This window comes from Drosophila teissieri, chromosome 3R, assembly GCF_016746235.2.
Source record: "Drosophila teissieri strain GT53w chromosome 3R, Prin_Dtei_1.1, whole genome shotgun sequence".
NCBI classification, from domain to species: Eukaryota; Metazoa; Arthropoda; class Insecta; order Diptera; family Drosophilidae; genus Drosophila; species Drosophila teissieri.
The window spans coordinates 28,779,084-28,805,421 of record NC_053032.1 but is presented as its reverse complement, the minus strand read 5'-3'; the positions used below and the strand labels follow the sequence as shown (position 1 = coordinate 28,805,421).

General features: G+C 44.6%; 6 protein-coding genes across 7 annotated transcripts; 2 read left to right on the top strand and 4 right to left on the bottom strand.

Annotated features, from left to right (window-relative positions):
- Window positions 1-203: 203 nt before the first annotated feature.
- LOC122619494 (serendipity locus protein H-1) lies at window positions 204-3,609 on the top strand. Its single transcript, XM_043796470.1, has 3 exons — window positions 204-1,577; window positions 1,638-2,845; window positions 2,957-3,609. The coding sequence occupies exons 1-3, from the start codon at window positions 562-564 to the stop codon at window positions 3,343-3,345; spliced, it is 2,613 nt and encodes an 870-aa protein (XP_043652405.1). The 5' UTR covers window positions 204-561; the 3' UTR covers window positions 3,346-3,609.
- Window positions 3,610-3,666: 57 nt separating this feature from the next.
- Window positions 3,667-4,429, bottom strand: LOC122619496. The gene is made up of 3 exons (XM_043796471.1): window positions 4,190-4,429; window positions 3,964-4,131; window positions 3,667-3,906 (listed from the first exon to the last, which is right to left on the bottom strand). Exons 1-3 carry the CDS (start codon window positions 4,427-4,429, stop codon window positions 3,715-3,717), a joined length of 600 nt encoding a protein of 199 aa, XP_043652406.1. The 3' UTR covers window positions 3,667-3,714.
- A 521-nt stretch (window positions 4,430-4,950) lies between these two features.
- Window positions 4,951-5,659, bottom strand: LOC122621569. The gene is made up of 2 exons (XM_043799477.1): window positions 5,243-5,659; window positions 4,951-5,189 (listed from the first exon to the last, which is right to left on the bottom strand). Exons 1-2 carry the CDS (start codon window positions 5,657-5,659, stop codon window positions 5,013-5,015), a joined length of 594 nt encoding a protein of 197 aa, XP_043655412.1. The 3' UTR covers window positions 4,951-5,012.
- A 9,241-nt stretch (window positions 5,660-14,900) lies between these two features.
- Window positions 14,901-16,864, bottom strand: LOC122621567 (seminase). The gene has a single exon (XM_043799474.1). It carries the CDS (start codon window positions 16,862-16,864, stop codon window positions 15,968-15,970), a length of 897 nt encoding a protein of 298 aa, XP_043655409.1. The 3' UTR covers window positions 14,901-15,967.
- Window positions 16,865-16,941: 77 nt separating this feature from the next.
- LOC122621568 lies at window positions 16,942-17,810 on the bottom strand. Its single transcript, XM_043799475.1, has one exon. The coding sequence runs from the start codon at window positions 17,776-17,778 to the stop codon at window positions 16,942-16,944; it is 837 nt and encodes a 278-aa protein (XP_043655410.1). The 5' UTR covers window positions 17,779-17,810.
- Window positions 17,811-17,937: 127 nt separating this feature from the next.
- Window positions 17,938-25,485, top strand: LOC122621570. Of its 2 annotated transcripts, none has more exons than XR_006326226.1 (2): window positions 17,938-17,992; window positions 18,248-18,521. XR_006326226.1 is itself a non-coding variant. In XM_043799478.1 (2 exons), the coding sequence occupies exons 1-2, from the start codon at window positions 17,979-17,981 to the stop codon at window positions 25,137-25,139; spliced, it is 378 nt and encodes a 125-aa protein (XP_043655413.1). In that variant the 5' UTR covers window positions 17,940-17,978; the 3' UTR covers window positions 25,140-25,485. The 2 variants fall into 2 exon arrangements, 1 of the variants encoding a protein (XP_043655413.1); XM_043799478.1 differs by lacking the exon at window positions 18,248-18,521 and adding an exon at window positions 24,776-25,485 and having other exon boundaries at window positions 17,940-17,992.
- Window positions 25,486-26,338: the final 853 nt, after the last annotated feature.

Genomic DNA, 26,338 nt, shown 5'->3' with positions numbered 1-26,338 from the left:
TATTAGGGTAAATATTTATTGTTTCAATATGTCAATTCAATATTATTTTAAAAGATCGAAAATTGTTAAAGACCATAAGCAACGCAATCCCGAATTAAAACCCGAAAAATCGTACCTTATAAATTGAGTTGCTTTAGAAAATGTGTCATTGCTGTAAAAGACAAGAAAACTACTTAACAATTATTTAATGAATGTTAATATAAAATGTTGAATCCAATCGTGAATTAAATTTAGCTAGCAGCCCGCCAGTCGACCATCACTTTTAGCGGGACTGCCACTCGTGCGCGTCTTCCAACACTGTTCTCAAAATGGCGACTCGAGAATTGTAAGCGTGACAAAAACAACAAAGCCAAGGCGCATTTCACAATAATTAAATGTTTTTCGATCAATTGCGGCGCGTTTAACCCATCGAAAGCGATCGCGATGAGTGAATTGGAGACCCAGTGACCGGGCAACGACGACCAGTGAACGCAAAGCGCCAGCGGCGCGGCGAACAAAGACAAAATACGGCGAGCGAAAACGCCGACCGCATAACCTGTACGTGTACGCAAGGCAAGGCGAATGGAGGGCGGCAAGGGCGAGGGCAAGAGAATGAAGGAGGAGGCGCCAAGCAAGAAGTTGCCGCCTAAAATCTACGGCGGCGATGCGGGCACCCCCACGAAGGCGGCCCACGACGAGATACTCAGCTCGCTGCTGCGGATCAACAACTTCGACTCGATATCGAGCATCAAGGACGAGTCGCTGGACATCGATCTGTCGGCCTGCGTGACCATCAGCTCCGCCAGCCTGGTCAATGGGAACAGTCTCTCCTCCACCGACTTTTGGCGCGTATTGGACGAGAGTGCCCAGAACAATACCGAGCTGAATCTTTCCTCAGACGTCTGCCGCGATGATTTGGCTGCCACCAGCTCCTCAGCCGTGTCGAGCAGTATGACCAGTGATAACCACTCTAGCTCGGAGTTTAGTGTGACTTTCCTGCGGCCGGAGCCACCGAATGCTTTCACTAATTCCCCGTTTAAGAAGACTTCCTCCAGCGGCACCTCCACGCCCGTAAAGCTATCGCCCGAGCAGCTCCACCAGCAGCATCAGCTCCAAATGCCCCAGGCTCAGCTGCTGCAACGCAAGCCCAAGCTGCCGGCGGCGACGGCGGTGCGTCTGAAGGTCTTCAAGGAGGAGCCGCCCGAGGAGAAGCATCCGCCGGACCAAGTGATCACCAAGGTAGAGGTGTGCGAGTCCGAGCTGCTGCCGCCATCGTTTACCATCTTCCAGCAGGCCAAAACTACGGAGTCGGTGGCAGATGCGGCCAGCATGCCGCCTCCGGCTGCATCGGAAACGAAGCCGCTGGAAGTGGATCCGGCACCGCTGCACAAATGCCTCGACTGCAACGGACTGGTGCTGGAGACGCCCGACGAAGTGGCCAAGCACGAGGCCGCCGCTCACCGGCTGAGGTACACCTACCGTTGCAGCGAGTGCCAGAGGGAATTTGACGTGCTGGCCGGATTGAAGAAGCACCTAAAGACACACCGCACCGAGGGCCGCAAGGACACCTGGAAGAAGTGTCCCGACTGCGGCAAGTGGTAAGTGTTACTGCAAACGCAAAATAGTTATTCCTATTGACCATTTTACTCTCACTTCAGCCTCAAATTGGGAAGCATGTGGATGCATCGAAAGATTCACAGCGATAACAAGAAGTACCAGTGCGACATTTGCGGCCAAAAGTTTGTGCAAAAAATAAACCTAACGCACCATGCACGGATTCACTCATCGGAGAAGCCGTACGAGTGTCCCGAGTGTCAGAAGCGATTCCAGGAGCGCTCACATCTGCAGCGCCACCAGAAGTACCATGCGCAAACGCGTTCCTACCGTTGCGAAAAGTGCGGCAAGATGTACAAAACGGAGCGCTGCCTCAAGGTCCACAACTTGGTGCATCTGGAGCAGCGACCATTCGCCTGCACAGTATGCGACAAGAGCTTCATCAGCAATTCGAAGCTGAAGCAGCACTCCAACATACACACCGGCATGCGGCCCTTCAAATGCAACTACTGTCCGCGCGACTTTACTAACTTCCCCAACTGGCTGAAGCACACGAGACGCCGGCACAAGGTGGACCACAAAACGGGCGAACACCTCGAGAACATTCCCTCCTACTGCTCTAAGAAGTCTACTACAAACAAGGCCCAAAAGGCAGCCGCGGCAGCAGCAGCAGCAGCGGCGGCAGCAAGTGCAGCTGCGAACCCCAACGAACTTTCCGCTCCTGGTGACCTAAAAGCCAAGGCTAATCTTACGGCTGCTGCTGCGCCGGCGCCTGCAAAACAGGCGCGTAAAAAGAAGCAGCCGCAGCAGGCCACTCTTGCTGCATTGGGAATAACTCTACCTGCCGGTACTGCTCTTCAGCAAGTGCATCCTGTGCCGCAGGCGCAACCGCATCAACAGGAACTAACCACTGTGCTGGTGCCGCTGGCCCCGCCGGCGCCTAAGCAGACCAAAGCCAAGCGTGAACGAAAGCAGCTTGCACCCAAGCAACTGCAACAAAAACCGCAGCTTCCACAACAGGGCCAGCCCCAGCAGTCCAGCTTAGAGCCCATTCATGCAGTGCCGCAAATCAAGAAGGAGCCAGTGCAGACTCAGGGTCCGTTCCTCGACCTACACGGCCTTAGTCTGACTTCGGCCGAGGAGCTGATCATGGAGCAGGCCCTGGAGATGGAAGAGTGCGGTCTGTACGATGCGCCCAATGCGAACACTGAAATGGGGACATCGGACAACGCCATTTCAGATTCGGCTGCTGCCCTGCACTTCCAGATAAAGAATGAATTACCGGACGAGCTGTTACCTGACGATGACTTCTGTAAGTTTCGAATACAAATTCCCTTTTTTATAGAGTGATTTACCCTGTTAAATGTATAAAATAGTGTTGTTTTCCAAAACCTTATTGTATTTTCCACTTTTGTACTTGCAGTGCCTTGTAAGCCCAGCGACCGCCTAGCTTGCCCCTCACTGGAGTCCTCGCCGTTTTCGTCGCCCGCCTCCATGGAGCTGACCGCTGTCTCATCCGCATCGAGTGTCGCCATATCGACGAATGCACTGCCAGTGCGATCTGGGAACTACTACCTGCCCGCCTTTACGCTGAATGCACACGGAAAGCTGAGCAGTACGGGCAATGCTGTTCAGTCTGTGACCACGAGCTTGGCTCAGACACCCTCTGTGTCCATGGTGAATGTGCCTCTGCTGGTGCGATCCAACCAGATGCTGCCCTCGGTAGACACGATACTCTTCACCAACCAGACCGGCGGAAGTCGATTCTTTGCGGGGAAATCGGCGACTGCGGCCACGCCGCATCTGACATGATCGGGCGGCGGAATCTGCTGCCTGCCAACATCAACGCCTCAACGATCTCCTGTGTCTTAGTTAAGTTAGCAGTGTCGACCATGTTGCATCAGCGCAATTGGGCGGTCGCGGACCGATGGCAATCGATTAAGAGAATTTGGGTTTGTGTCCCGTAGGTTATTAAGAGTATGACGCTACATTTGTTTAAGTAATTGACGTAAGCTGATTTTTGCATAGCCCGTAAGTGTATTTGAGTGTATATATAAACGATTATATATAGAAACATAATGATAGATCTTTAATTTGTACGCTTCACACCAATAATAAATTTCGTACATATTTTAGTAAACATCTAATCATTTCTTGCAAGACACCCAAATTGGAGTGCTCCTATGGAAAGGGCTTTGATCGTCTGACTTTAGATAAATCGCCCTGTACTTCTACGCAAATGCGAGTCGGCCTCTCGTCCCCGGAAGAATCATAGGCTCTGAAAACTATGTTGGCTTTGTAACGACCTTCGGTAACTGGCCCCATAGCAGTTGCGGTCAAACTAAGCACATACTTCTCATGTAAATATTTCGTCTGCAATGCAGAATATTTAAGGGAAATTTATAATGCAAGAGAAAATCTTGTACTCACACCGGCCACATTTATACAATTCTTTACGTCATTGGTAATATGCCCAGTCCAGTATTTGTACCACAACTGATTTTTGTCGTACATAACCTTGCAGAAGTCCTTTGAAAGCAGCGAGAACACTGTTGGCGTCCAGGTCCCTCTGTCCATGTACAAGAGTTTGGCGCTCATCTGAAAAAAAACCATACATAAGGTGCCAGGCGCCACTGACTTGTAAAGATGAAATCACCTCAACGCGATCCTCGGGTTGAACAGCCCATCTAAGAGTCGCGTTTCCGGTTAGGGTTACACCATCAGCATCCATGGTCGTTGAGAGCTCCGATAAATCTGCCAAACCATATATGTCGAGGGTGCCGGGCTCAGGATCAGGACAGCTGTGGAACACCTCCTCATCCGCCACCATAAGCTCATACTTCTCTGCACTTGCCGAGATGGCGAGCACCGCTAGCAGGACTACTTTCAGATTCATTTTGTGCACCAAATGAAGCGCTGCTGTTGTTTAAACCACACTATATATGTCCAGGGAAACAGTTAATGCTGTTACTAATTATAGTAATTACTCTGCAGGTGCCCCGGTCTTTTGATGTACATACAGCATATTAATATAACGTCTACGTATGTAATTAATAACACGTTTTTATGTTTTTTTTGTGTATTAAGCTTTTGAGATAGAGTTTGTGTTAAATCATGGTGTATAAGAAAAAAAAGTAAAAAATAAATAATTACGATTGAGGATATTCTCTAGTAATTTCAGTAACATAATCTTGATTTACTATATTTTAAAAAAAAAACATTTCCTCGTAACTTAGCTTTTTTTGAGAGCTCAAATTTATTACGCACAACAGAAAACACATAAAATATTAAAAACATTTCGTTGCCCCTTTAGCGTAATATTAGTAAGTAAGTAGACATACATATGCTTGCAGTTATTATTTATTGAAATGAAAAGGTAATACATTTTAAACATTTTTGAAGTTTTGGCTCGCAGGCTGCTGATAGCTTTTGCAAGTTGGGCGCTTGGCAAAAAGTATATTAAATCTTCTAGCTACAACTTAGTTCCTAATCTTAAAAATATCTCCAACTACTTCAGTGCATATGCGGGTGGGTCTTTCGGTTTCGGTAGAATCAAACGCTCGTAACATCATGTTGGCCTTGTAGCGTCCTTCACGAAGTGGGGCGGCAATTGAGGTGGTCAAATTGAGCACATAGGTCTTCAAAATAAGTTTCGTCTGAAATCAAGTGGTTTAAAGGAGCTCTGTATATGGCGATAGTTTAAACCTACTCCTGGAACATTAACACATTTATCCTGCACATCGTTTACGATATGTCCCGTCCAGGGCTCATAAAGTATCTGACTTTTGTCATACATGGTTCTACAGAAATCCCTGAAATATGTTGAGAATACAGTCGATATCCACGTGCCCCGATCCCAATAGAGAAGTTTAATGGCCAGCTGTACACGATCCTCCCGTTGGATGTCCCACACCAAAGTCTGGTTACCGCTCACAGTCAGTCCATCGATATCCATGGAAGTGGAGAACTCTGATAAATCCAGCAATCCATGGATGTCGAGGGTGCCAGGCTCAGGATTGGGACAGCTTCTAAATATTTCCTCATCGGCCACAGAGAGCTCGTACAATGCTCCATTTGCCTTGTAAAAAAGGGAGATGAATGCCAGTATAATTATTTCCACATCCATTATAACCGATCACAACTAAAACTATTTAAAAAGGTCGTTGCTGTTTGGTGCCATATATACTTTTCAAAATCACGCTATGTGGATTTTAATAATAATAATTAGCCTGCAGCTGACACAGTTATCGTGTGTACACTTCTAATCTCACATTCTGCTTTATTTTTAATTGTCTACCTAAAAAGCTTTTTTACAAACTTTGTCAATCAATTGAATAATTTTTTAAGGTAATAAGGTTGTAATTTTTTTTCCATTTTTACCGATTATTATTGGTAAGCAAGGAGGATATATAAAGTGAAGGAACTGGGGATAGTTAGTTTTATTTCCTAAAATTTTATCCTGCTTCTATCCTCCAGGAATTGCAAAAGCAAAAACTGTCAGACCGAATTAAATGCATTTTGCATTGCCCTAAGGGTTGTTCCACATACTCCAATTCTATTTTTTTCCTATTACTTTGAGCGACACTCAAAAGGCTGTATATCAAAGTCAGCAGGCAAACAGGGAGTTTAAACGATTTGCCTTTTAGGCTTAAGTTAGGGGTGGCATTGCATTTTATTCCACTTCTGCATCTAAAAAAGGGTGAGAAATAAAACCTAGTCTTATTTTTTAATGTCAATCTGCTGAAGTATACTACGGATGCATAGCGCAATAACTTTTATTTCAAATCCTGTTTCACGCAAAAACCTAAAGTGCAAACTCTGTCCTTTCAAGATCCTGTGGACTCCATATTTATGGCACTCTCGAACCTGCCAAGACATCGTCTATTACCATTTGATATATGGGCATCGTTGACATTATGAGGCATATTGAACGGAATGCCAAATGGAGCAAATTACGAAATTGATTTGGGTATTCGAAGTGAAGTTCGCACATTGAATTTTGTCTCGAATTATGAGCAGTTTCTGAAGTAGTAAAGCGTTTTGATTTGTATCTCAACATATGATGACACATAAAACGATTTGTTCAAATGGGGCAACCAAAACCCTTCCAATGCCGACATAAAGGACTAAGCATGGACACGCAGGCAGTTACACAATATCCATATCCCACATATCCCACATATCCCGCAAAAGGGTACCACAGTACCCCACAGCGCTCGCTGACAATGTCGCGACAACAGGAATGACAGCATAATAATAATAAAAGGGTATAAAACACACATATACCCGCTTTGAAACGGGGGGGCTTCTCGAAAAGCAGCAGCAGTGGCAGCAACAAAAACAAATAGAGCAACAGCGATAAATATCGAAAGGCATAAATAAACCTGTGTGCTGGCTGCGTGGGCGAGTGAAAAGACAGGAGCATACGGCGCCTAATCAGGTCAGGTAACATTTTTCTAAAAACAACTTTTAATACAATTTCGAAATGTAGTAAATTATAAATTTGTCAAACTCCATAGCTCCAATTTCACTGAAGTAGCAAGCCTAAAAAGTAAAGTATCCGGCACGAAGGACCATACTGAATAACTTGTTGAATTACCTGTTACTATTCATGGGCCCCATTGCCCGTTGGCGCCCAAGAAGCGCTCCTGGACGAAGCGAAAGAGTTACGCGCTGCAGCAACAATGAAGCACCGCTCGTTGGCGGCAAAAGTGAAGATGCCTGGCGTCGGTTTGTCGACGCTTGGCGCGTTTTGTAAATATTTACACATGTAGCAGTTACCTGTGATTGTGATTGTAGCCCCCATGTGTGTGTGTGTTGTTGGGTGTGTGCTCACGGGGATGTGTGTCTATAAATACACACACGCCCGCGAATCTTCGCCAAAGTCCTTACAATATGTGTGAGTGTTTAAATATTTGCCGCTTGCCTTTCTAAAAGAAAACATTGCCTGCTTTCGGGGGCTGTCATTTATTACTGTCTGCCGATATTTTAATTAAGTTTATAATACCAGCTGCTTTAGCAAGTGGGCGTGGTGTCGCCCATTAAGCCAACATCATGCCATAACACTCCCACCACCCCCACTCCCCTGCCGTGCAGAAAATCAAAGGAAACGAAAAGCAATAACACACGTGGCACGTGACTTGTTTACCATATGGAATTGTTTGTCTGTACGGTTTAAATGTCGCAGTGCACATGCAAAAGGATATATGTACACACACATGAGCCTATGGCAATAGCAGTGGTATTTGTCTGCTTAATAAAATGATTTTCTAAAGTGGGGCACATTTTTGCCAGTGTCCAAACATGTTTCTTAAGTGCAGAAGCATTTATCCGTTTAAAAACTGATTAATATTTAATCATTAAATACCATAACATATACTATAGTTAAACAGCTTTAAATGGTTCTATCATCATATAGATGCCAGAGAAAAAACATTTCTATTCTAACCTCAGGTGTATAAATAGACTGATATGTGGGCACCACGAACAGCAGAAAGTGTTTTCGCAAAAAATGGAAACTGATACGGGAATATGGTTGGCATTGCGATGGAGCGAGCTGCTATTGGTACGTGAGGGGGCGTGGGTCAATCAGCAGGAACCACAGCAACAATAATGACGCCAAATCCCGACACAATGGGTCTGTGGGCGACTTTAAGCGGTACTGGTGGCTGGAGAAAGAAGACGGAAGCTCTTACAGAAATAGCCAGAGAAGCTTTCGGTTGGGGGAAGTCTGCAGCGGACATAACGAACAATTGCAATTTTGTTTCATATTGTTTATTAATTGATTTTGTGTGTAGCAGTCAGAGGTTGTAAGCCTAAACACTGTCTGAGCCGCAGGTTCAATGACTATATCTTTTGGATGTCCTGCGGCTGGCACGTCAGCCTGTGGGTATGGTACAAATTTTTGATTCGCCCACCATCGTTATTTTTCAGACTCAACGGACTCAAGAGTGCGGCTGATATAGAAAGCTGGTGTTTATATATACTAAAATATAAGTTCTGCCTCCTCTGGAGATTCTTTCTGTCTTTCGTTTTTGTTGTTTTGTTTGCATAAATCAATTTATCAATTTCAAAGTTGCCGCGCTACTTGGCTTGTTGCTGGCGTTGTCGCACTGGCGAGTTTGTAAACGCTTGTCAGAGTGTTTTGCTTTTTGCCACGCTCGGAAAAATGCAAATGCGAATTCAAGTGCAGTTTGCCGCGAAACGCATAAAATACCATTCGAGGAACCGGAAGGCAGGCGGAGGAAATGAAACGAGACAGACAGACAGAGAGACGGCTCTCGACTGGCAATGCAATGCGACTGGAGGAGCGAAACCAACTTCATTTGTCATTTTGTCACATTAACGCAATGGAAATGCAATATGCTAATGTCAAATTTTATGAATGAGCATGAAAATATTTGCCAACGCTTCTTGATTTAATATTAAAGCGCTTACCAAGGGATGGGATACCCATTAATGACTCGAAAACTGGAGCGGATCTGAAATGTAGATTGTGAAAATAATTATTGTGACTCTTGAACTTAAGCGCAGCAAAGGAAATTAAACCAAGAATGTAAATTGCAGGAGTAATGGAGCAATTCCACAGACGCATCATTTCCCTCTTAAATTACCTTCAAGAAATATTGTCAGGCTGATGGCTGTCGAAAATAGAGTTCATCCAATATTCAAAACGTAATCCCAAATTTATGAAACTCAAGTTCGAATACCTTCTTACAAACCAGAGCGTAGAAGGCTCATTTATTATTCACCCTTTCCCTTGATTTTCTATGCGTTCTCCCAACGCGCTCTCTTCCTCTTCCAGCCCGCTTCCGTTTCCGCCCGCTGCCACACCCACTCAATTAACGATTCATATGGCACGCATTTAAGTTTTGCATTCCAAGTGAGCCGCAAATCTTTTGCCACGCTTCCTTGGGCCCTCAAAATGCCAAAAACTCAAAGTCAACTTGAAAGTATAAAGTGTCTGTGTGTGTGGGATGTGGAACAAAAATCGGATTTTCATTAACCCACACAAATAGAGGGAGACGAAGAGGGAGGCTGCCAGATTTTCCTTGGCCTGGCAACCGAAAAGTTTTGAAGGACGACATTTCTATTCATTAGTCGCATCTATAATCACACACACACACATGCTCAGATTTTAAAAGCCCAAACTCTATTTGAGCATTGATTTGGTGTCGTTGTCTCCAACGCCGCCATTTTGTTGCCAAAAAGACGTACGCTTTATTAGCCTGATGAAAAGTTAACTAAACTTTGGTTTTTCTGGGCCACATTTGGCAGACTCGCAGTCCCACATTCCAATTCCCAGACCCCAGATCCCAAGGCCCTGAGCTCCGAGTTCCGAGCCCCGAGCTTCAATCCCCAGCTCACTCTACTTTGTTGGGTTTGCATTTGACTTGTGAGCGGGCGAGGGCAAGGGGCCATCTGTGCTCTACTCTAAAATATCAATAAATTCAATTAAAACTATTTTAAAGGGGGCCAAAAGCCATTGGCCTGGTTTAGACCCACATCTTCACCTCATCAGCTGGAAGCTAAATGAGAAACTTCCATTTGCCAAATGAACTTAACATCGCGCACTGAAAAAAACCTGGTGGGTGATGATTAAATGCACTTTTACTGTCCTATCTGTGACATATCTTTAATCTTATTCGTATTTTTTGGTCCTAAAAGATCTTATAATTGAAACGATGACTAAATTCAAATAGTGGAGTAGGTCCTATTAACTTGAGTGTATCACCTAAAGGCAAGTCTCACATCAAGTGAGCAAGCAAGTCAGTATCAACATCAGCCAGCAGTTCTTTTTTTGATGCCACAGGTATCCTTTTCACGTATCCTGCTACTTTACATTACAGAGCACAGCTAGCATTCTGCAGACTCAAAACACCCCTGCTAACGGGGAAGTTTTCGAAATAGGAGGGGTACTTGCAGGGGTGGCTTTTCTGTTACTGCAATGTTACTGCCTCTGTTCTGTTAAAATCCTGGTTGCCTTGAAATGTTAACTGTTAACTGTTGCTGTTTTAGGATGTTACAGACTTTTGAGTGCTAGCTTCTGTTAAGAGTCCTTTTGCTCTGTTGTCAATATGTGCGGTGTTTATTTCATTGATGAAGTGCTTCAAGGCCTTTTAACAATGAAGGGTGGAATGAACTTTGTTTCCAAATACTGTAAGGGTCACTAAACTTAAAATCTATACACAAACTTTAGAAAATTGAATAACGAAAGTACTGCTTAAATTCGAATCTTGCATATGGGTTCTCAAAAGTTAATGTTTGTATGTGGACAATACAATTCTTAATGGCACTTTATGGGATTGGCTTTCTTCTGGTCCAGTTCTGCCTGGCTGCTTCCGCCTGGGATTGCTTGGGCATCGGGATCTGCGGCATTGCTGCACTCACTCAAAATTATTAAATGCCATAATTCGTTGGCGGAACTTTTGAATGTTTGGCGGTAATTACAGACACGCGCTGTGCCCGTGCCATAAAAATAAATAAACGCCGTCAGGAGTGGCGCACATTTCATTTCGTTTCCAGATACAAATGACAGTCATTAGTCGGAAATTACTTTTCATTCGCATTCGCATTCGCTGCTTGGCTGGCAACTTTAAAGTGATTGCCGCTATGGCAGTGGGAATTTGAAGTATTTTCTATATGAAAGCAAATCAAATCACTTGCAATGGGCTTAATTTGCCGCACAATGCACGAATGGCAGAAAAAAGCTGAAAAAAAGGGAACAAAATGATGGGGGGCAGTGCACAAAAGTACAGAAATGTATAAAAGAAAAAACGCTTGGAAATCAAGATTGGAACTCGGGCGAAAACGAAAGCAAACTTGCCAAAAGAGAGAAATTGCTTTGGCATAACTAGGGGAAGTGCATAAAAATGACAGAGATTGTACACTTGTACACTTGTATTTGCAATTGAGCGCACAAAAGTTTTCATAAATTGCATCAATTTGAAGTTGAACAGAGGAGCTGGAGGATTCCTCCGTCTACGCAGGCATGCCAAAGGTAAGGACTTGTCGATGCTGATTCCTTCTCCTCGAAGGACTCTCACAGACACACATCCTGTTGCGTCCCCGCCTCCACAAAGCGACATATTATTTTTTTTATGATTTGATTTCCCTTTTCATACCACGCAAATGAACTCTAAAACGCCGTTGATTGTGTATTGAGTTACTGAGACTGGCGGCGCATTAATAGAATGTGGAATCATGTTTACAACTTAATTGAACTCATCAGAGCTGGGACCTTCATCATCGGACCAGCCGCCCGCCACTGCACTTCGCCATCTCAGTCGGTCGCATCTCTATTTCCGCCATTTCCCGAAGGCTCGGCTCTACAGGACTTATCCTGCCGACTCCTGGCCCTCCTTTGCACGTGTGCCCGGAGTTTAACTTTAATTGATTGCATTAGTATTCAATTACGTTCTGCTCGCCGTCACCCGCCATCGCTATATCATTCTTTTATGCGCCATTAATAATCAGATTAATGCGGCATTACTGCTAGTTTGGCTCGGATGATTGTCCCGAGGCCCTTGGCCGCTAAGTCATCATTTTTACATATAATTTCCAATTATCATAATAAGCTTTGGGGGCAATAGCAGAAGCTGGCTGAGTCTTAATGGAACTAAATGCGATGCAGTTTCAATAGCTGTGGCATGTTTAATTGCTGCCTCGGGTCACAGGTGCTGAGATCTATCATAAGAAATATTTCATAAAATCTTAAATAAATATATTCCTATAAATTTTTTAATTTTATTATTATTTTTGGGATGACATGTATATTATTTTCCCCGATTTAATAGTAGAAAATCCACCGCCTGAGGTCACCAAACTTGTTTACGCCCAATTAGTTTTTCACTAAGCTGAATTTTATTTCATTGCCCACACTGAGTGGCTACGTCAAAAACTGACCTTGCCCAAAGGCCAAGAAATCAATTTTCGGCATTTTGGCACTTGGCCTTGGGCATTGGGTTAATTTGATTGATTGTCCTGGGGGTTAAACCTGTTCGGAATCCGTTTCTCGAGATATGGAAATCCATTTTTGAAATTATCGCTGCGTTTTTAATGGCATTTCCTATGCCAACCAGTTCGGAAATTATCACTTGCCCAATAAATTAAAACGTTTTATTTACGATTGGTGTCTGCTCCGCAGCTTAAATATAAATAATGCTCATTATGCGCAGCTCAAGTAAATGTGTGTGCAACCGACACATGTGGCATACGAATGACGGCGACAGTGGCAGTGAATGTGGAGGAGCTACGTGGATGAGGCACGTATCCGCCCACCGGAAAAACCTGAAAACCTGGCGGTGCGTTCGGCTCAGCGGCAAAGTGGCGCTGTGGCTTCAAGAAAAATGTAGTCCTAAATCTATGAAAAGTCAACTGGCGACGTGGTTGGAGCCGGTGGCACGTGGTGCTCCCTCCACGTGGCACGTGGTCTTGCCGGCGACATCCGAAAACATTCTCGAAATGTACTCCGGCCTAGCACTTAGACCGTAAGTGGAGTCGGAAAAATATGCACGGCCATTTACATATACGACAAGTCGGAAGAGTGCACTCGGAATTATTTTTTAAGTTTTTTTTATCACGGGTTGACCTTTAAAGTCAAGCTCTTCTGTGAAACTACTTAAAGTATTACCAAGCTACTAATTATTATATATACTACTTAATTGAGAACTTCACTATTAAGATCATAAGTATAAATATAAAATTGAATATAAATGCATGTTGCATGCTTACAGTGTACTTCCATTTAGCTAGGCCAGAGGGGAAATTGAGGGAAATCCCATTCCACCGCTTCCGGCTTACCATCCAATTAATAACGCATTAAACCGGAATACTGCGGCCAGCCTGTCAATTCCGCGCTTCCACTGAGATCAAGTGTCCTGTCCGTGCAAATTGCATATCCTTTTCACTGCTAGGAATTTCTCCCGATCTCCCCCTCCCCCTCCCGCTGCCCCTCCCACTCCACTGGCAATCGTAGTCCGCTTAGATGGCCTCCGCTAATTAGGCGATTTGCTTGACTTGCACTCAATTAGTGGGTCCGACCTGCAATTAGCCGGTGGGGTTTTAAATTGGCTCTCAGACCCGCGGAATCGGGTTCAATTCATTTGCTCATTTGTCATTGCGTGGGCCAGGTGTAAATGCTTTAAAATTCTGTTCAAATCTCATAAAAGTTTAACAACGCCGAAGCAGAAAGGTAAACAGACTTGAGCAAGATTGCCGGCAATTACATTATTATTTGCATTTGGGGAGTTTTCTCCGGGAAAACTCGGAGGCTCCTAAGTGGTTATGGTCGAGAAGTAAAAGGTGGAAAGCCATTGGGCACCGCTTCCTTATTGCGAAAAATCTTCGAGCGGTTCCAGGGATATTATAGTCATTGCCAGCATCCCTCTGGAGTGTGTTTTTGTGTTGTATTGGCCGGGGATCGACGGGGACCCGAGTCCTTCTCACTTCTCACTGGGTATTCATCATTTTTCGACCGTAGTTTCCGCTTCCGCATTTGCCGGCCTGAGGTAAGTGCGAATGTGTTTGCTGGATGGCGGTGGCCCTTCGGGCGGCGGCCGGTCTTAAACTTTTCATAAACCTTAAGTGGAAAACTTTTATTTTATACCCAGCGCAGCGCAGGGTCTCCGAACACTTTTGTTGCCGCTGCCACTGCCGCGGCTGCTGTTTATGCCACCTATTTTGATTCAGTCAGTGCGGGCGGCCCGGCAGGAAATTGAACAATATGTAGGCTGGACCGATGCTGGGGACAAAGTCACGTAGGGCCAAAGTTTCTGAAAATCATTTTAACGCCTTTTGAATTTTTTCCAGAAAAGTTTCACCCTCCTCCTTCAGCGCACTTCCGCTTTTGAGCTAGCGACAATCGCCTGAAAGTAGGCAATAAAAATTGTCAAACAATAAATATTTGCGGTAGGTCAGCGGGTCACTGAAAAGCGGGGGTGCGGAAAAGTGGGCGGCGAAGTGGCTAAAGTGGTTCAAGTGGCTTGGGGGCGCGGCAATTGCCAGGGGGAAACAATTTTTTAGTCAAATGGAATGTATATTTGTTTTATTGTTTTTATTATCACACTAGTGCTGAAGTTTTTTTCATGTCATTTGTTGTTTTCTGTTTCAATATTATCCCGTGTTGCACTAATACCGTCAGCCACTCTGGCATCCTTTATTTTATACAAAAACACGCTGCTCGTTTTTTCTTTAATATTAATTTCTATGTACATAAATTTAGTTGTTCGCGATGATGTTGGCGGCAACATTTTCGACAGGCTTCGTTGCATTTAAATGTCAAATGGTGGGCGTGGCTGGTGGCAAAGTTATGGGAAACTTTTCTATAGACAACATAGATACTCTTGATGCGCTTTAAATTCATTCAGTTCATTTAATAGTTTTTATTGGCGAATTTCTTACGTTATGTACATTCTTTACTATCTTAATTTCAATAGAAGGGCTATTGTAATTTGCGGAAAATTCGAATGGAAAAGATTTTCTTTAGTAGCATTATATCACTCCTACTACGATTTTTTTTATAATTAGCTTAATCCTTGTGAAGGGCACTTCCAGATTCGCACTACCTAAGCCTTTTATGGCTTTCATTATTCCCGTTGGGTTTTTAAATGCTTAATTTATTTATGTATGTTGCCTTTTAAATTTATTTTGTTGCCGTCGCTGATAGTGCTGCTGTAGGTGGGTGGCGGTGGGTGGCACGGCGTTTCGTCCTTGCCGCGCGGTGGACATGTGCATATTTCATGACAAAATTGCATATTTTAGCGCAAAGCCAAAGCCAAAAGCTAGCGACGTATCCATAGCCGCCAGCGAAGCTTCGGGTTTTTTTTTTCCAGGACACCATCTCGTCCCCTTTTTTGCCACAGAAGCCCCTATGTTGCCACGCCCACCGACGGTGTAAATTTCAAGCCAAGTGTAACACCTTTTTCCTGTCATGATGATTTTAGAGGGTTTGGGTGGCGCTTGTGTCTCTTATTGTGCATTTTTTTTTCACAATTTTTGTTTTTTGCCATTTGTTTTTTCGCTCAAATTTACATACATCATAGTCATTGCAGTTCAGGGCATTTTAATGGAACAGTTAACTTTTTTAAGCCGCAAATTGAAAGAAAATAAAATGTTAAAAAAACATCGCCAGCGAGTGCTCTTTGTGTTACTCTGATTTTGTTGGTGGCGACTTTCAATTTTACCCACGACCAACAGAAGGCGGCATCCCCTGATTTTATTTGCGATTTTTTTTTGGTCCACCCCACTTTCGCCCTTTTGTTTTCAGTGTTTGTTTAGTGAGATTGATTTGATTTGGGCAGCACACGAACATTGAACGGCGGCAATAAATGTATGTGCGTTCTCTACTTTAGGATTTGATTTAAACATTTTTAGACAAAAATCATAGGAAAATAAGTAAGTATATATATTTTACGAAATTTCTTAGTTAAATCGCTTAGTTTGAATAGCGCTCAATCAAGTGCATTAGTTGAGTCCTGGCTTTAAAGACGTCGGCATACAGCTCGCCATTGACGCCCCCATCGGAGCAGTGCTGTCCGTAGATGTCCACTCCGCACACCCGATCCTGGTGGAGCAGGACATCCCCCTTGGCCGTCTGGCAGTCCACCAACCTGTTTGAGTTCAGGGCGCACAACATGGTCTGGGTGATGAAGGCGTTCTCGTCCTGGGCATAGCTGTTTTTGCAATTCCTATTGGGAATGAGTTTGGTGCGCAGGAAGCGCAGATGTTGCTGTGACATGTACATGGTGACATTGCCATTCCTTCGGAGAGGTGAGTCACACAGATCAATCGGTTGGACGAGGGGATCCTTCAGTGGAGCGCTGAGCAGCAATAGAGCCATGTCTTCTATGGTGCCGGTAATTAGATTGGCCACCGAATATATCCGACTCCGACTGGCCTGCAGTTTGTATAAGCTAGAAGGATGTTGATGCAGAGTCCTGGGAAAGCAGTGGGCAGAGGTTAAGACCAGACGACTCGAGATTAGAGCACCACTGCAAATGACTCTGTTTTCATAAAGGATTCGCATAACGAAATGCTTCACTGCCTTTGGTGCCTCTGTTGTGGCTCTTCCATCGTTTAGAAGAGTTTCGATGTCAGCGGGAATTATTTCCAGACTGTTGGATTCCTTGTTTCTTACACTCGAAGTTCTAGCGGATATTTTGGGAGATCTCTGGTAGGGATATGGCACTATGTACTCAATAACGCGCACTATCTGATAGGGTTGTCCATTGAGCGGTATTTCACCTAGATTTATCTGTGGCGCCGTCTCAGAAAATCCAAAAACTGATCCATGGCAGAGTGCTAGTACTAAAACTAGTTGACTTAGCTGCATTATAAGTTTTTAACTGATCCAGTTCCACAACACAAGAATTAGTTTTCTTTTCCCGAAACGGATTTAAATACCACACTTTAACCATTAAGTTTCCGGATCAAATCGCCGATCATGGGCTGCAGTTTGTGGAGGTTTATGTAGAGATCGCCATTGAGTGCATTTTGAAAACAGCGAAATCCATAAATGTTCAAGCCACATAATTGATGGTCTATTAGTAAGGCATCACCCGGAGCAGTGGCACACTTTTCCGGATTCGCAGAGTTCCTTGCACACAGCATACTGGGAGTTATGTACATGGAATCCTCTTTTTGGAATGTTGTCTTGCAGACGCGATTTGAGATTATTTCAGTTCTCCGACGGCCGTAATAGATGAGATCCGAACTGGCCATCATCATCGATACCTTTGTGCCCAACGGTAGGTCATATTGGCATAGGGCAATAGGATTGATTTCAGAGGGTCTTGTCAAGTGGAGCACGCTGATCTCAGGACAGAAATCCGGTTTCACTACATTATCCACAGCGATGATTCCTCCGCCGCTGAAGATAATTTCCAGCGGCATAGAGGAGTCGTTTACAAAGCAATAACTGGAGGTGATCGCCAAACGTGGAGCCACCAAGGCTGCACTGCATCGCACCGAATTTCCCACCTTTACCTTCGCTATAAAGCTGAGCTCCTTTGACTGGAAACTACGCAACCCGATCTCATCTCGATATTCCGATTCTTGCGTTCTGATTCGCTTGTATTTGTTGATGATTCGAACTATTTGACGGTTTTCCGCCAAGTGCTGGTTGCCTTTTTCCCCATCAGGATATATCACATTCATCCGACAATCCTTGCAGAGTTGATTCCCAATCGGCGCTTCGCAAAGCTGACAAAACCAAAGCGCTGAAACACAAACAAGCAGCGAATGCATCTCCAATCGACTGATGACCAGCAGATGACTTTTATTTATGGGCGAATGGAATTCGAGGCGCCTGTCAAAGCAACAAACGTCGCTTCGATCCACATGGCGTATGCGTAATCAAAATGTTTTGCCTGCTAAATGGCAAACATAAACAGTTGACTGCTGTCACTCGTTGGCAGTTGTTGCGTGTTGACAATGTGTCAGGTCTAATGACCAAACAAAGGTAGGGCACACAAACATTTGAAGTGCAACTCGATAGCCTTTGGCTCTCCGAATCTGGGCTTGAAAATGATAAGTACTAGTACCTCCTAATCTTTTAGCTTTCAAAATGATTTCAAATCAAATCAAGTTACCATATTTGGGAGACTATCTAAAGGATATTTTAGTTAAGGATAATGGCAAACTATCAGCCATAGAATTCGAATTCGCGATGTGGGCGTCTTTCGTGGAAATCGAAAATTGTTTTTGTGCATTTCAGCAAATTAAGAAAAATGGCAGCGGCTTCGACTGGACCTCCGCTCATTTACTGAATTTATGGGCGGCGCTTAAACTGAATTGACAATCAATAGTCCCTCGAAGGACGAGGCTGGAGGACACGCAGGATAGCAGAGCTCATAAACAATGCGGCCAATTTACATGCCCAGGGATCGACCGCATGTGTGTGTCTATCCCAGTGTGTGTGTGTGTGTGTGTGCGTTGGTCTACGTCCATGTGCCACCATGAAAAGGACCTTGTGTTGCTTTTATTGTTGTCGTTGGAAATGAAAAATTGTCCCTTTGTTGCATATAAAAACAATGGGCCAAAGAACTTGAAATCAATTTCAAACGTTTTAGGCAAAGCCAATTGATTTATTTGTTGTGCGTCTTTCTCTCTCCGCTTTTGTGCAAGTGATTGTGTGGGTGGTTTACGAGCCCATTGTTTTGTATTAATGCTGCCTTGAATAAAGTCCGGGGAGCTTTACTTTTGCAAAGGTCCTTGAAATGTGGCACCATTTGCCAACTTAAAGCTCAAACAATTAACACCGAGTGCCGAAAGTCAAGGGCTTCGTGCGCTGTTTTTCGCTTTACACTTGATAAACTTTTTATTGCTTCCAAACAATTTAAAATCGAGCGCGAGTGGTTGGTTGGTTGGTAGCTGCCTGAATTACAATAATGCTCCGCTTGGGTTCGGTTTGTTGATGGCTTCGGCCAATTGGCAAGACAAACGGCTGCAGCTGCTGGCGATGAACTGGAGTGAGGCTATGACAGCATTCGAATTCGAATTGGTAATTGAATAAAAACAACGAGTGCGAGTAGTGAGCTGGCCAAACAAGTCCCAGATGGATTCGGAAAAACGTTGTCTTTAAGACACTGGCTTACGTAGATCGCAGCAGACTCTTGTTATTCCTAGTGCACAGGAAACAAATAGATTCACATGTTTTTTTTATGAACTTAAAGGTTACCCCTTTGATATCTAAACACGACGAGCTTTTTCCGGCAGCCAGCGTGCCTCATTAAACGGTCTTGGCTTACAAATTAAATGTATTTATCCAAGTTTGTATTAAGTTTCTTATCATTTATTTTTCCGAGTGCCTGATTGCACGGCTCCTGACACATATCGCAATGCAATGGAGCATGAAATAAATGAGAGGCCGCCGGTTGGATGCGACTGGAGAAGCAGTCCTTCCGGCGGTTTCCTCCAACCAAAACAAAATGCCACGCCAGGCCAAGGCACCACCCTCGATGTCACTGATGGTCTTTGGACATTTTACGCCTTTTACACAGTTGACTGCATAAATTCATGGCCGGGATATGGTTACGCATTTTAAACAACGCTCTTCTGCTAAATCCGGAATCGAGTCAAGTGGCTCCTGCGCATGGCTTGGGTTGGGCATAAAATGGACCTTTGTTTCTTCGAAATGTAAAGGAACTTGGCAAACACCAGCACATCAGCACATCAGCATTGCTTGGCAGCAAAGAGCGTGGGCTACAAATAGCTGCAGCAGCTTAAAGCTGATTTAACAAAGTTGGCTCTATCTTCTGTCGCACTTGTTGCCCTGCTGCTCGGGACCAAGAACAAGTTTTCTTTTGGCCCCCGAGCAGTGCTCATTATTGCGAAATGTTCGGGGCTAAGCTTTAGTTTCAAGTTTGATTTGTTTACACATGAGTTTTTGGCGAGACCGACGGGAGATTGTTTTGCTGCCAGCTAACAAGTTGCAAATTAAGCTAAAATGTGTATTTTGGCAAAAGTGCAGGGGGTTTTTTGGTGGGTGGTGGGTTCTGGGCGTGCTGGGCGTGCTGGGCGTTGGGTGCTTAGTGCTTGGCAAGGACTTTGGTATACAAATACATGCATGTAAACGAGCATAAAAACCGCACAGTCAAACGCACTAACAAGCAGCAGTAATCAGTGTGGCAGCAACAAAAGTGAAAAGCCAACAACACACTTGCTGCAAGCAGCACATGCTGCAGGAGGAAATTACATGCACAGAAGTTGAAACAATGGCTGCAAGTCTGGCCCAGGCTCGCTGCTCATCACCGAGCTAGCCATCTCCAGCGCCAGCGCCATCATCATCAGCATCCCCGTCGCCCTCATCATTCCCCCCATCATTATCATCATCATCAGCAGGAGAAGCAAAAGCAAAAGCGGGAGCGAGCATCAGTTGCTGCGGGCAGGACACCTCCCCCAAAAGGCTATTGACCCAATTTCTGGGCAAACAATGGACCAGCAGAAAAGAAATCACAAAAGCGTAGCCAAATCTCGGTACCAAGCCAAAAACCACTTGACAATCCTAGCTAGAGCTGCTGCTGCTGGTGCTGCTTTTGCTGTTGCTGTTGCTGCACAGAGAAAAAAATGGAAGATTTATTTTGCTTTAATCCGGCAATCCGAAAGTTGATGGTCATTTAAGCTTCAGCTTAGTAAAGTCCAAACATTAGAGTTTTTAAAGGACGAACTGTAAAGGCAAAATGGTTGATTTAATTTCCGTTTCTCGATACCTTAAAGTAAAATACCCCTAATGATTTATGAGGTAGTTTATGTTGTTAATAGAAAGGTTTATTATTTTAAGCTTAAGGCGAAAGTTGGAAGTCGCAAGTGCATTTGGGGGTCTTTGTTTGGCCATAAAAATGTATTCCATAAAAATGCTATTCTTTGGCCAAAACGATTAGACGCAGTAGACACATTAAATTTTGTATTTCTTATTTGAACATTAAATATATATAATGATAGAAAATGCTTGATGCCAGGCTTTATTGACCACATTTTGCTAGCCACTTGAAGTTTAATTGTCCAGAATGAATTGCAATTTAATGGCACTCATCGCCTGGGTTCGTATACCCCATTTTCGCTGACTGTGCATCCTGGTTGTCTGGCCGGGGCAGTGTGCCAAATGTTTTGGCTATGAGCAATGTGTTTACCACTGTCCACAACTTCCCCGCGGCGCCCGCTGATTTCCGCTTTCCCGCTTCGAGGCGACGGCGACAAAACAAGTGAAAGTTTATTACATCTCCACCAGCAGCCGGTTGGCCAGGCGGGCAGCCAGAGAAACCAGGAAAATCAATAGAATGCAATTGCATGGCAAAGGACCCATATAGCCCCGGGCCCAAATCCAAGCCCCAACCCAAAAATCCAAACCGAACTAGAAGCCCGGGAGCGGATCAGGCCAGTTCATGGCCCTCGTCCTGCGGCAAGCTGCAGTCGTCGAAGGACGAAGGACGCGGTGGGCCTGTGGCTGAGCGTAATTGTGCCAAATTATAAATTATTTCGAATTTGCCAGGGCGCAAATGATGCTCCAAGGCGCTGGTTACCCGCCGTTGCCGTTGCCTGCAATTAATTTTGTGCAGCGCCAATTGAATGGCGAACGGAGAGTAATCGGTGGCGTCTCTGCTTGCGCGCATAGAAGGAGTAGCAGGAGGAGCAGGAGGAGGAGCAGGAGGAGGCAGTGCCTCTTCGCGGGCAAAGGCTAAGCGCATAATTTAAATTTCTAATTAACAGTCAAATAAATTGTGCCGGCTGCCAGCGTCGTGGCAATAGAGCCGCGCCAAGTGATTTTATGGCCAAAATGCTCATTAAGTTAACGGCAATTTGCAGCCGCAGACAAATGCAGGTGAGTTTGAGGTGGGCCAAACTGGGGCAAGCTAAATGCAGCTCACTTAAAGGGTTCACTGCAAATTGATTCGAGGGTTTGCCGGTTAATGAATAGCGACTATTAGCGGAACGAGCACTGATCCTAGGCACTTCGCTTTAATGCTTGGCTTTCATTAGTTGACCCTGACTGCGGAGTGTATGTGCGATACTAGACAGCAGATTGGTTTTGCTTAGAAAGTGGCTAAGAAGTTTATTATTGTATTGTATTTATTCTCTTTAGCTTATTCAAGGGTAAAATTTGCAAGTAACGTTGCTTAAAGTAGCGGTTTAGTGAACGGATATTCTTAAGACTTAATTAGCAGTGTGCGTAGAGTAAACCTTATGTTTTTTAATGCATTTTCGATTAGTTCCCGTTTGCATTTTGATTGCATTGCGATATGGCCTGCTTTGGCAGCAGCAAAGAGCTAATGAATAGCGACTACCAGCTCTGGCTCAATGGGCCTTTGATTAGTTGGGCCAGTGCAACACTGCGTATGCGCGATATTTGCCAAATCAAATTGTCAAAGGAGCGTGCACCACTCAACCAGAAGCGTGTGCATCGAACGAAATTGAATTTCTTATCATCGCACGAGCATTCGGTTTTTTTTTTGCTGAAAGAATCAGTATCTACGCCTGTTAAAGGGGGCGTGTCGCAGTTATATATCTTTGGCACCGGCTGTTCGCTCGGCGAAAAACATTCAATTAGTTTGATTTACACTTTTCCAAAACGTTGGCTGGATGGATGCGAATGCCGTTGCCGATGACGATGATGATGGGGATGCCGATGCCGGTGGGCGTCTTGTTGCCAAAAGTCGCCTGTGCGCTTGTGCTCCCTTTGTGCTTTGTGCGACTGTTGGCGTTTCCGTTTCCGCTGTTTAACAAGCGACTTTTGGCAGCGGCAGCGGCAGCAGCAACAACAACAGCCACCGGGGTGGCACGAGCAGCAGGATCAGTAGCTGTGCCAAAACCGTGTACCCTCTTGCGTGCCAAAAAAAAGTAAGGAGCTAGAGCCAGGGCAGAGTCACATGGCATGGGTTTCGGCAGCAGCTTTCCATTTCCATCCAGTTTTCCTTTCCGCCGGCCGTGGAACGGAAACAGTTTGCAGCGCCCTTGCCTCAATATTAGTTTGGGGCGGCAGCAAAACGCTTCCGGCAGCCAAAATGTTGTTGGCCCGGGCCATTCGATGATGATTTTTCAATTTGCATTCGACACAGAGCGGCAATGTCAAAGAGCAAATTGAAATGGCACAAGTCTGCAACTTATAATCATATGCAGCGCACACAGCCTTGAGAGATTCGGTTGCCGGAATTGAGAATCAGAATCAGAATCTGGGCTTTGACTTTGTGCCCAACTCGTTGGCTTGGATTTCAATTAGGTAATTGAGAGGCGGTGACTACGGCATGTTTAAGGTTCTGTGTATGCACATTGCAGGTCCAGGTGCGTAATGTGAAAGTGGCCCATTTGACAGGGCCAGCAAAGTTGAATTCGCATACTAAATGCAACCTCAAAGGGGGGAGGGTTCAGCAGGGGGTCGGCATGTCAACTTCATTTGTTGAATGACATAAGTTATCAACGAAATTGCTGGAGAACTGACCCCGAGCAAATTGCGTTGGCGCCCCCTTTTAACTTTATCTGGCAGTCGGTAAGCCCCTTGCAGAACCCTCACTTTGTTGCAACCGATTCGTTCCATTTCATTTCATTTACACACCCTCATGCAAGCACTGAGAAAAAACTGGGCTCGTTGGAATTTGTATTTAAAAGTTGTGAGAAAGTAATGTAATGCTTTGCTATGCTGCTAGCATTCCTTCCTCTCTATAACGAAGACATTATATTCAGACTATCACTACTATTGAAGTATCATCATGCTGCTTGAATCTTTCCACATTTTTCTCAGTGCATCAACGCACACTTACGCTTACATGCCAATAATCTGCACGTCAGTCCCGGCTTCTGTGCAATTGTGTGTTTGCCTTCATTTCAATCTTTTGCCACTTAACAAATGCTCACCCTGGCGCCCCGGGCGGGAAGTCGCCCCAGAAACCCGGAGAGCGAGTGCATAAGTTTAATTTTATTATACGAAAACAATGCAACAAGCAAGGACATTCCGCACGAGAGGCAGCTGGCAGCTGGTAGCAATATGGCAATTTGCTCAAAGGATTTAGAGCTGCATTTAGAAGCCAATAAAGGCAAGTTAGCAGGCAAATTGTGTGGGTGAAAGTGGCGAACAATCAGCAGTTGGCGCCCAACGACTCAAGTGGATATTCAGGATCGAATTCATATATATGCTTATAAGCTTGGCATGCATGTTTGGCTTCTCGGAATCACAAAATTAAACTGCGTGGCTCGGGGAGATTTATAAATTCACAATTATATTTAAATAAAACACGATGTACGCTTTCGATTTTGACAGCTATTGAACTTTTCATTTATTTATGAAAAGCGGTGGAGAAATCGAAATTTTTGGGGCAAAAGCCAAGTTGACATGTCGATCAGTTTGACACAATTCAGTTGCCCCCAGGGTTTTGGTAAATATAGAAAGCAAAAATGGGTTTCAACACGAGTTATTTAATTTAAAACTTAGTTATGGCAAGTATTTAATATTAAGCCTTTACTGATTGCACATTCATAGCATTTAGCTGACGATATGGATATTTAAAGGGCCTTTAATCAGGTCCTCGGACAAGGAGCTCTCCTGCTCCCTGTGGTGTCAGTGGCAGAGGTCCCTGGCAGACTGGCGTCTTTCGCCCGTAATTTGCCATAAAATAAGCATAAATTGGATCAATTTACGAAAAGCTCTGTTACAAATGCACAGCGGCAGTGGGCCCACAATAAGAGCGCTGGCATATATAGTTACAGTTGCAGTTACAAGCCACCGAACTGACAATCCCATACCATTCCATTGCAGCCCATCCTGGACTGGGTTCCATGTCAAACGAAGGATGCTGCGACTTGGGGTAATGGCCAACCAAGGCGGTTGCTCTGCTGACAGCCCTGTGGTTTCTGTCACGCGCATTGAATCAGAATCTGAAGCCGAAGCTGGAACTGGAGATGGAACTGGAGATGGAGCTGAAGCTGGAGCTGGAGCCTCGGTTGCATTTCACTTGATGTCCTCTCCCACTTGTCGTCATCGCTGTCAGTGCAGCGGAGAAGGCGACGTCCTGGGTGTCCTGGGAACCCTAGAAGTCGTCCTGCGAGTTGTCCCGCCCGTCATCCGGCTGCTTAATGTCAACTCTTGGCATTTTGTCTTAGCAGCAACAGAAAAAAATTGAATTTATGATAGGGACTTTGGGTGTTTGCGCATTCTGCTGGCCACGCAGATTTTGCACCGATAGCTTTTGGCCTGGCTCAGCAACTCAATTCCGTCGTAATGCTGCCACCAATGCTGCTCCTCCTCGAGCTTTCAACGGATTCCATTTCGGCTCCCTAACGCAAATCAACTGACCGAGCTGGCGAATTGCGGATTTCAAATGAATTTTGCACTTTTCAATCTAGAACTTCATTAATTTTAGCGCTCTACTTGCACTTAAACTTGAGCTTTTCTTAGTTTAAGCTAAGAATGTGTTGATTCCTGTTTGGTAAGAAGGCAAAGATAATTTGATGTAATTATTTCCAAAGATTGGCAATAAAAATGTTCCAAAACTGGAATAAGGATATATATAGGGTCTTTTCAAATTTTAAAATTGCATCAGTCGCTTTGATTTTCCCCCAGTGTAGCTACTCCATTCAGAAATGGCTCTTTCGGTGCCGCTGACCAAACACTCAGTCGGCGGACTCATTATTTTTAGTAACTGCCTGGCTGCATGTTTATAATGCGGCTGCCCATTTGGTTTTTAGTAATTCTGGATTTGCCTCATATTAGCCGGGTTGTGGCGGTCCCCACGTGCATTTCTATATTTCCATACGAATATTTTCATATGTGAATGTTTTTGGAGTGGTGGTGACGTTGGGGTGCTGTGTTTGGAACACATTTGTGCTCCGTGCCCGGAGAGCACTTTAATGATGTTGTTTTCTTCGAGTTTCGGCATTGCATTATATAAATACGGTTCAGTTTTGCAAAATCAACATGTGGCAATGGCTACCGCTGTTGGTTGGCCATGCTGCATGCTGCATTTCTGGCCCATACGCTACATGATATATGCTGTATGCTGTATGCTATATGCGGCTTTGGGCCACATTCTGTATCGTTATTGAGCTGGTTTCCAGTTTGCAGTATTCGGCTTTCAGCTTTCAGTTTTCCGTTTTCAGCGTTCAGTTGCCCAGTGTTTGTGCACTCGGAGCTGCCACACAAAATGCTGGGGCACAGAGTGTGTCGCCCCCGTGTGCGAAATATAAATGAATTTGTTCAGTCGAAGCGCGTCGAGTTTATGCTGCCATTCAGAATTGCCCCGCCCCCAATTTAAGCGCCCTCATCCTGCACCTGACACAAGGCAAGGCAGCCAGCGAAAATTTCATATTCATAATTTAATTA